The following is a 9,930-nucleotide window of genomic DNA, read 5'->3' on the forward strand; positions in this document are numbered from 1 at the left end:
AAAACTGTTACAGAAACATCATTGAGGGCAGAGGTTGGGGGCCAATGACTTGGGGCTCTCCCATAATCTCTGCTACTTAGAGAGTTCCCTCCAAAGAGTGAGTGACCTGGCCCAGGGAGAGCCAGAAGTACGGGGTGGCACCAGCCCTGCAAACCCAAATGTCAGATGCTTGTTCAGTCCCTGGAATTGGCACTGGGACGAAGCTGAACCCAGGCGTGACTTGAAATGATGCCAGGAGGAGGGGTTTGAAAACCTCCTCTACCACAGAAGAACTCCCTTTTTCATAGACCTCTCACTTTGACCTCAGGAGCTTCCCAGGTTACGTTTGCTATTCTTGGCAATCTGCTCTGAACAGTGGAGACCAACCACTGTTGCTTCCATTTGCAGATGACCAGAAAATTGGGCCTGACCAGGGCCTTATTCACAATCAGACTCAAAAGAAAGATTACCCCAACCCAAGCCTTGCTGCTTCCAGAGAAAAAAGCAAAAACTCCTCCTTTATCCGAATACTTTGTTTGGCAGTTGTGTCCTGCATGCCTGTTCTTTTGAATTCAGCAGTACCACCAAAACATGCTTGCCTTGGCCAGCAGCAGCTAAGTGAGTGTGTGGGTTGAGAGGAGGGGTGGAATACACCGCTGTTTTCTGCTCATGGGAAGGTTTGAGTATCTTGGTGATGTTGCCTGAACAGTTGTGTTTAAGGCATGGTCAGTGCCGAGACATGCAAGGAGAGACCAGAATTTCGCTCTGTAAAACGCGTTTATTAAGAAAGAACACAATTTACTAACAAGCAGTGGACGAGTTACCTTGCGAAGCAGATGTGTTATCCAAGGAGCATTGAGCCACCAGGCTCCATAGGATAGCATGTCACCTCGGCTGTCTTGAAGATGTCTGACTGCCCTTACCTTTTTATTAGTTTTACTTAGCTAATCTAATGCATAATCATGCTTTATGATAATTTCCCTATGCCTACTGGTTTAAGACCCTAGTTATGCTTCACTCATGCCCAAACATGGTGACGTCTTGTTACATCTGTTTCTACCTGACTAGAGGATTAACGTTTTTACTTTAACCTTAGTCATTGCAAAGTTTCAACAAGGCCTTGGCAAGCTTGTGCAATTAGTTGATAAGCTCAGCTTTCGCTAATCTTGTTTCAGTATGGCCTTGGCAAGCTTGCGCAACTTGATGATGAGCTCAGCTTTTGCTAATCTTGCTGTTGAGGAGTGTGGAGTTGTGGTTGGGGGTTTAACAGTCCTGCTAACTGCAGGCTCTTTGGCCACAATATTGGCTGTCAGTGTGAGAGCCTGGATTGAATCCCTTCACCTGGTACCAAAATGCAACCATCCCTCAAGTTGAGTGCAGCAGCTATTTCAGCAGCTTTTAGGACAGGAAGTGCAAGAGGAGTACAGCATCTAACTGCATCGTCTGGCCATGTGGGGAAAGAAGTGCAGCTGGGAAGAACTTAATTTGCCCAAACCCAAGTTTTGCCCAGAGTTTGAGGCTCATACCATCACTTTGTGTGTCGGAGATGCCATAGCATCAGTTACTGCAAGGGCTGAGGTCTAGGCCTTTTCCTTTTCCAGAAGGAAGAGCTAATGGCAGCCCAATGGGCAGTAGCATCCAATTAGAAGTGAAATCTAAATTTTGTTCCCTGTCCTTCTTGAAGAATTTATTTAGGTTCAAATTTTGGAGAATCTACTAATCTCAGTGCGGAAGTAAAGAAAGCTGGGGCCTGACCGGTCCCTTTCTGTTCCCCCTGTTTGCCTTGCTGATTCCAGCTGTTCCCAGCCAAAAGGCTCAAGTTCTGGTATTCCAGACTGGGAACATAAAACTAGCAGAAGTTCTTGTAAGTATTAGCTTTAACCTCTTGGTGCCTTTACCTGTTTCCCCCTAGTCAGGAGTATCAAACTTGTCTGGCCCCACAGGCCGCATAAGCAGTGTGGGGCCAGTCTATGGGCCAGATGAATGGTGTGGGCCCAGCCACATGGCCTGGTTCAGGCCCACAGACCTCCTACATGCCAGATCCAGGCACACGGCACTCGGTCTGGCCAGTCCAGGACTGTATCACACATGGTGCCTATGCAAGGCCAGTCCGAGAGGCGGACTACACATAGTGCCCACACCAGCTGGTCCAGGACTGTCAAGAGGTCATGCAGCACCTGCTCTGGAGCAGCTAGTTGTGGGGGGAGTGGGAAGGGCAGGGAGGGAAGTGCCAAATGCAGCATGGGTCCCAGACTGAGGACGGGCACCATGATTGGTGCATGTCCTGAAGGAGGGGGTAGTGGTGCCATGTGCTAGAGCCAAGCACCATTTGTGGCTATTATTCTGACCCTGGCACATGGAGCTGTGCTGGTATGCATGGTGTGTGATGTGTGGATCAGCTCCAGACTCAGGGGCAATACCAGGGCTGGATGATGGGACTCCACGTAGTAGAACTGTGACACCCTTGCCTCAGTGTTGTGGTGAAAGTTGAATGCCGTTTAGGTTTGCTGGGCCAGGAGACCAATGGCCACCACCTGACACGCCAAGAGCACTTCCAGTAACCTGTGGGGTTTGTTGGTGTTCCATTGCCCGTGCTCAGCCCAGGGGATCCGACATGAATGCAACCCAAAGCAAGGGGCCTGTGTGAGAACCCAGGGAGTACCTGACCGGGTCATAGCCGAGATCAGTCTTCTTCCTGAGCGCTGACAGCAGGCTTGGTGCTAAATGCCGTCATTTGCACTTCCAGCACGAGCCCAGCCCGACACCGCAGCACTGATTCCCCATGGAGCTCTGTGGATGTGATTGTTGTTGCAGACAGATCTGGCTGCTGCCTTTATGACTGCACAAACAATTGTCTGCGGGTTTCTCTGCTCACCTAGCGTTTGCTCTCTGTCAGCCGCTTCTCAGTAAATCAGTTGCTTCACTAGACATCTTCCTCATTTAGTGCAGGGCCTGGCTGGTGTTCCATCCCTTTGGCAATATCTTTAGTATGCAGGAGGAACTATTATCTGCCTAGCATTCTCCTGCTGGAGGGCGCAGGTTTTTGGTCACTAGCTTGCACGCTGGGTGATCTGGATTTAAACCCCTGCTCTGCCAGACTCCCTGCATACCTTGGAAGTGCCTCAGCTTCTCTGCTCCCCTCAATAAAAAGGACAGTTTATCTTCCCCCATATCCAGAGGGCATTGAGGACAAAGACATTTAAAGGTTATATGGTGAGCAGATACCATGGAACTGGGGGTCAGATGGACACCCAAGAAAGCGTGATCAGTGTAATATGGCTCTCTGGCTTGCAAAAGCAGCAGTGGGTTTTGTGGTGGCTAAAGTGATGTTCACATCATTGGGACACAGCGAGGGCCTGTGGGCTGGCGCACACACTTTGTCTAGCAGACAGCCTACTCCTGGGTTGACATGTTGCTCTGCTCGACTCAGTCACTGATTGTTCTCCAAAAGGTGGACTGTCCTGTCGGAGCTCTCCAGGCTGGTTCCCATGATGTAATGACATCAGAGGACATCATTACAAGCCAGTACCTTGGCTCAAATGAAGTGCCCTAGGTTAACTGCCTGCAAATAATTTCGTTTTGAATTCCAATCCTGCTAAATCATGTTGGGCTGCATCTTCCCTTGCTGAGAAGACAGGACAGTGCCTTGCCTCTCTGCTAAGTCCGTGCCTAGAATGGTCAGGCACTGTTCTTCCTGTATGGGTTTCTCTGTGCTTTTGTGGGGCTGCTGAGTCGTCATATTTGTCTTTTCTGTGCCTGAATTTATCTTACACACCTCTGAAGACTCAGAAACCTCTCAGCAGGCAGTGTGTTCATTGTTGGGTTCCCTGGGCAGGAGTCACTCAGAGATACAGCAGTGCAACTCTGAGTGTAAGGCTCGTAGAGGTTAGGGAGGGAATAGCTATAGAACATCATTGGTCTGTTCCCTTCCCTGGCTGGTGAAGATTTGTCCCGTATACTTTGTCCCGTATACTTTCCTCCTGAGCTTTGCCAATCCAGTTTCAGCTGCCTCGAGTAACACATTTCACCGAGCCCCTTGGAGAAACCATTCTGTTGTGGATAAGCCTCCACTGTTTAGAAAATAATTTTCCTAATATCTAACTTAAATTTTCTGTCCTAAACTCCAATCCTTTACTCCGCCTTTGACCATCCTAAACAACTCCTGGCTAGCAAAGGTTAGAAAGCTTTAATCAAAACAGCAGCAGATTTGTCAGAATAAGGCCTTTCAAAACCAGATTTAATAGAGATTCCCCAGGTGGAAAACGTGCTATGGAACAAAAATTTCATTTAAAAATGTTTAAACATAATTTGTATTTTATTTGATGGGCATTTTCATTTTTATAGTTGCGCGTGTATTTCACGACACATAGCAGTGCCACGTGTTATGCAGGGCTATTTGTATTGCATGTCATAGGACAGATTTGTTAAAATACCAAAACTTGGTTTTATTTCTGAACTAATGAAATGCCAAGCCAACCTGTGGCAGCGTGGGCAGGAGACACTATCAACTGCTATTGTGACGTGGCACTGAGAGTGCATAGTACGCTTCTTTTGGCATGGGTGGTCCCCGTAAAGGACTTTGACATACTTGGCCTTGGCAGATCAAGCTTGTTGTAGAACAGAAACTGCATCATCTGCTGGTGTTTTTATTACTGACATGTTGGAAACTAAGGTAGGAATGTCCAACAAAATTCAAAGCAACATTTCAAAATTATGACTGGAAAATTCTCCAGAACCCTTTTTTTATTCGGAAATTCCATCTAGTGAGAAGTGTTCCAGAATATCTTTGCTCTGGAATGAAATCAAAGCGGAGCCCATCAACATTTCCCTTCCGGTGGAAGTTCTGAGTTCCAGCTCGCTGCGCTGTGTAGTGTCTCTGGGTCAATACAGTAAGAACAGCGAGTTTTATGCACCAATGCACTTTCTTTGTCCCAAAATCCATTTAAGAGCTTTTCCTTATACTTGTACCCACTGTGCTCTCTAGAGAGGCCTCTGTAATTAGCACATGCTTTCTGAGGAGACTGGTGTCCTTTTTTCTTTTTTTTCCTTCTTTTTTGCAGAACTTTTCCTCTGCTCTCGGATTCTGCAGAGGAATTGTGTTGTTGGAGATGGTGTATCCCCTTCACAGCTAAACAGCTCTGTAGCAAGCACCTTCCAAAATAAATCGGAGGCTCTGGTGCTAGGGTAGTAGCTCGTGCTGAATATTTCACAGGCCCCACTGCCCTTTCACCCCTTGCTCTACAGACTTCCTCTTTCCCAGGAGATGTGTGTGAATGATTCTCCATGTGGGGTTCTCTCCTTGAGGGTAGGTTAGCAGCTAAACTGAAGCTGCATGCCTGTGATGCGTTACCAATGCCTCTTCAGTATTCAGGTCACTTTTATTTACTGTGGTCCAGAATGTAGTGGCTTTTCTTGATGAGCTGCAGATCTTTCAGCTGGTGTTTCTTGGTTTCCTGACCTTGAAGCTTGGCAGGTAAGTCCACCCCCCTCAGAGTGTCTGTCTCCCAGGTGATGGCTCCTCGGAGAAAGTTTGTCCTGCCAAGCTGAGTTTTGGCAGCCAATTTGTTGTGAGCTTACATGGGATGTTGATTTTGAAAGCATCTCTGCATCCCAGGCACATTAACATGTTTCAGGCAATGAGGCAGAGTGACAGAGGCCAGCACCGGTGTTCTGCCTCTCAGGTGTTCCAGCTGCTTGAACACAAGAGTTTCTGCTGTTGTGGAGCAGAGCTCATAACGTCTGCTCTCAGATTGTCCCAGAATAATCCTTGCCGCTGTCCAGAGGTACAGAGAAGAAATTATTACTGGATTACCATAGTGGGTAAATCTGAGCCTGTGAAGGCCAAAGCATTCAACTCTCTCATCTCTGGCTGTTTCCAAGAAACCAGGATTTGCAGGCAGTGCAGCTACGTGCTCATCAGGAGGAAGATAAATCACAGCATGTTTTCCTCCAAAGGAGACAGTTGCTAAAAATAGGAGTCATGCTGGAGCTACCGAGAACAAAAGAGCTCCTGGAAACCACCTCTGTCGCTGTCCTCCTCGCCTGCCTATGCTCTCTGCTCCTTGTCCTGCCGCACCTTGCTCCTGAGCCCCCATCTCCTAGGACTTCTGGAAGCCTATGAAAGCTAACATTTTTGGAGCATTAAATATAAAAGGCTGCAGCTTCTCTCCCCTCCCTCAAGCACTCCAGGCCAGGCTTGGTGGTGACTATGGTTCCTGAACGAACGCTGCCACCTGCCATGACCTCAGCATCTTGACATTGCAACCTCGTCATTCCTGTCCAGGAAAGAGTCTAACACCTAATGGGCCCCTGGAGCCTGGAAGCAGTCCTCCTTTGCTGCCACATTTTCAGGCCAGGTTCTGCTCACAAAGCGGGGAAAAACCAGGGCACTCTCAGTAACCATCCTGGGACCTGCTTTGGAATTATATTGGTGTGAGCAGAGTTGGAGTCTGGCCTTCTCTGGCAGATGTTACTAAATCTCAGGCAGAATGCTGTGTCAGCTGAGGTTTTGACAGCTGCCCAGAGGATATGGGAGCCCCAGATTACCTGGGCTTCAGGCAGTTTCCCCAGTGCTTACCACATGAGCATCCTGTCCATGCTTTTGGCTCCTGTTCCAGGTCCTACCTTTGCAGGGGGGCTTCCATTCATTTGATTTCGCAGCACAGTCAATTGAATCATCAGCTCGTGAGACAAATGCCAGGTCCTTCAGACCTGCAAGCCTGAGGCTGGGCAGTGCACTTTGTCTAGGTCCATAGGAGGGGAAGGAGGAGTTATGATACCATCAAGGGTGCAGAGTGCGTCAAAGAGCTGAGCCACATTCCCCAGGAGCTCGTCGTGTCTCTGCCAGTCCTGGCAGCATCCCATTCCCTCACTCATTCTGTAACTTGGCTTTAGGGCTAAATATTAAAGTATCTCTCATTCATGCCAGCCCAGCTCCCTTGTATGATCAGTTCTGCCTCATCTATTCCCCTGGTTAGCTGCACTCTTGTAGCTCTGTGAACAGTCCTGTGACCATGTAGCCCAGTGAGGGCAACCCCATCAGCCACACTGGCCCCACAGAGAGCTCACGCTGCTGTTTTGCATTTGGCTGGCCCAAAAGCACAGCTGGTTTCCTAGCTCAGAGCTGGCTCTCACTGCTGAGAAGTCTGCGGCCCAAGGTGATGACCGCTGAAGCAGGGTTGTGAGGTGCTTGTTTCCTGTGATGAGGCCCAAGGGACCTCTGCTGTTTGACAGGCATGGAGCGTGGCTGCCTGGCAGGGTGCCTGACACTGCACAGGATGCCTGGCTTCAATGAGCTGCTGCTCAGCGTCCCCATGCCCTCTATGCTTGAGGTGAGCTTTGGCTGGCAGAGCCTGCGCATGAGGGGCTCACACTTTTGCCCCTGGGAATGCCCCCACCTGGCAGCTCTCCCATAGCGTTCACAGCAGTCCCTGGAGCCTGGCAGTTGTGCAGGTTCGGACTCCCTAAGGTGGTGCTATGCCGGGAGGTGTGAGTGCAGCCTGGGTGGGCAGTCTGAACTATCATGGGGTCCTGTGGGTAGTGTGCTGCACAGGTTTCAATACTGGGGATTGAAGCCCGTCTGGCCCCTGGGCACTCAGTGCTTATGTGATCTAGCTCAGAGGGGCCCAGCCATGCTGCGCTAGTGCTACTGACTTTTTAAAACCACCTCTCTGTTGCTAAGCCTGGCTTGCTGGCACTGGTGGAACTGTGTTGAGGGCCCTAGGGTAGACAGGCTGCTGCAGCTGCTGCCATTGCTTTAAGCAACACCTTGATTTAGGCCTACCCTGGTTTGATAGGTCAGATCAGCTGAGGCCCTCCTCTTGACAGCCCCTGAGTTTGTAGGCATGGGGCCAATGGTGAGAGGCCCTCAGGAAAGGGAGCTAGTCTTACTAGTGTGGTGATGGTATTCGGGACATGGAAGGACAGTGCCATGGGTTGGGCTCTACCCTACACCTCCGGCAGCCCTAGTAGTTTCCTCATCTGCCACAGACTTTGTGTGGCTTTGAGCATATCACTCAGTGTCTGTACTCTTCACCTGGGAAGAGAGAATAGCACACAGGGACGTAGGAGAGGGTGTGTGCATTTGTGATCACATAACTTTCACATGCTGTAGTGAACAACACCAGAAGCAGAGGCCGTTTTACGAGGCCCCCTTGTTTTCTTGAAGGCTCTTTTGTTCAAGGGGCATGTGATGTATGGAGTCCTTCACAGTCCCCAGGTTGCAGCGCATAGTGGAGGGTGTTTGGTTTTCCCAGGCTTCTGGGCTTTCTGGGTAGCCGCGTGGGGCCAGGAAGGAATTTTTTCCCCTCCTGTTGCTACACGTGTCAGGGCTTTTCACTTTTCTCAGCAGTGCTGGGGATTGTGACTGTGCTGTGCCAGTGCTCCTGCTGGGACTTAAATGCAGAGATTCCTGGCTAGACAGTCTTGCCTCTCCACTCAGTGTCAGACCCGTTGCCACATTTGGGTCAGGAATAAATTTTACCCCATGGGCAAACTGGTGCAAACCATGGGTTTTGCCTTTCTGTGTAGCAGGGGAATGTGGCCTCTATCTGGGGTATCTTGAGTGCATTTAATAAGCCTTGCAGCACCAGGACACATCCAGCCCTCATTCTCCTGCTTTACTTGGGGCAGGTTTGAGGGCTCTTAGTGTCTTTGGGCAATGGCCCTTCTAATTGTGTGACGGGGTTGTTGTGTAGGTTTAGGAATAGGTTAGACAAGGACTTATGTGGGATAGTTTGGATAGGGAGGATCTTGCTTTGAGCAGGGGTTGGACTAGATGTGATCCTCAGAGGTCCCTGCCAACCTGAATATTCTGTGATTTGGAGTTCCCTCTGACTGCCACTGTCAGCCTTTCCACTGCACTGTGCTGTCATAGTTGCACTTCTGTTTGTGGTGAGGGTCCCATTTCGGGAGCGGAGGTGCTATCTGTAGCTGCAGGGCATGGAGGGGTTGTCAGCAAGGTCTGGGGAAGCAGATTATGAGCCCCCAGAAGCACAGCATGGGGCATGCTTCAGATCCTGTTTCCAGTGCCCTCATCCAGTGCTGCCTGCCATGGTCTGGCAGAGGGTTGATGTGCCTCCATGCTGCTTGACCAACAATGCATCATCCTGTGGCACTGCCCAGGCCACAAGCCAGGCCTTTGTCTTGAAACTGGGCTCAGGTCATGCAGATGGGAAGTGGCCCTCGCCACAGTGCAGCAGCCCTGCCACACATCTGCAGGCCAAGAGCAGGTCGGATCATCCTGATGGTATGAGATGCCCCAAGTAAACAAAGTCCTCACAGCTCCCGTCCCCTTGTGCCCCAAGGGAGATTGCTCCTATGTGGGGAGGTTCTTGCAACCATGCCAGGTTCCTTGGCTCCTGACCTATGCTGGGCATCTCTCTGGAGGAAAGGTGAAGGGGTAGCCAGGCAAGGAGGCCTGTGCGATTTCACGCTAAACTGCTTAGCTGCAGGAACGATTATGCGTCGAGTCGCTGGTGCACAGGATTAAACCCTCTTAAGTATGGGTTGGAAATCCTGCAGTAATCCCAACCCAGCTGCAGGAAGGGGAGGGGGGTGCTGGGAAAGCTTCCCAACGCGAATGAGGCTTGTGCACATTGCCATCGAGGAGCCCGGCCCCAGCACTGACTGTGGCACTTTCCTTCTGTCTCTTGCAGACGAGCCTGGCCCAGCCCTCTGCGGTGCTGTCCCGACCACAGCCCACAGGAACGACCTCTGGTAAGTGCTGAAGGTCGGAGCCTGGTATTGCCCATGCTATGGGCAGGTCCATTTTGCCCACAGTGTCTGGCCTGGTCGGGTTCAGAGTACAGCCTCCTTCCTCCCCCTCTAGTCAAAGGCCTTGTCTGCACAGTAAACTTGCCACCCCTGCATCCAGGCCCTGCTGCTGCCCTGTAGGGCATGCATCCCATGAAAACATGACTACAGAGGACTTTGCAGGACATCCTTTCCCTA

General features: G+C 50.3%; 1 protein-coding gene across 7 annotated transcripts in view; it reads left to right on the forward strand.

The window, feature by feature from the left end:
• Positions 1-9,930, forward strand: part of WIZ (widely interspaced zinc finger motifs) — a 106,918-nt gene that overhangs the window by 51,945 nt on the left and 45,043 nt on the right. For 6 of the 7 annotated variants that reach the window (XM_025216182.1, XM_025216177.1, XM_025216179.1 and 3 more), the window contains one exon: positions 9,636-9,696. The exons of the other annotated variant lie outside the window; for it this stretch is intronic. In XM_025216182.1, the coding sequence (XP_025071967.1) occupies positions 9,636-9,696 (61 nt within the window). The remainder of the gene's footprint in view (positions 1-9,635; positions 9,697-9,930) is intronic. 7 annotated transcript variants of the gene reach the window in all.

Source organism: Alligator sinensis, unplaced genomic scaffold (assembly GCF_000455745.1).
Source record: "Alligator sinensis unplaced genomic scaffold, ASM45574v1 scaffold1509_1, whole genome shotgun sequence".
NCBI classification, from domain to species: domain Eukaryota; kingdom Metazoa; phylum Chordata; order Crocodylia; family Alligatoridae; genus Alligator; species Alligator sinensis.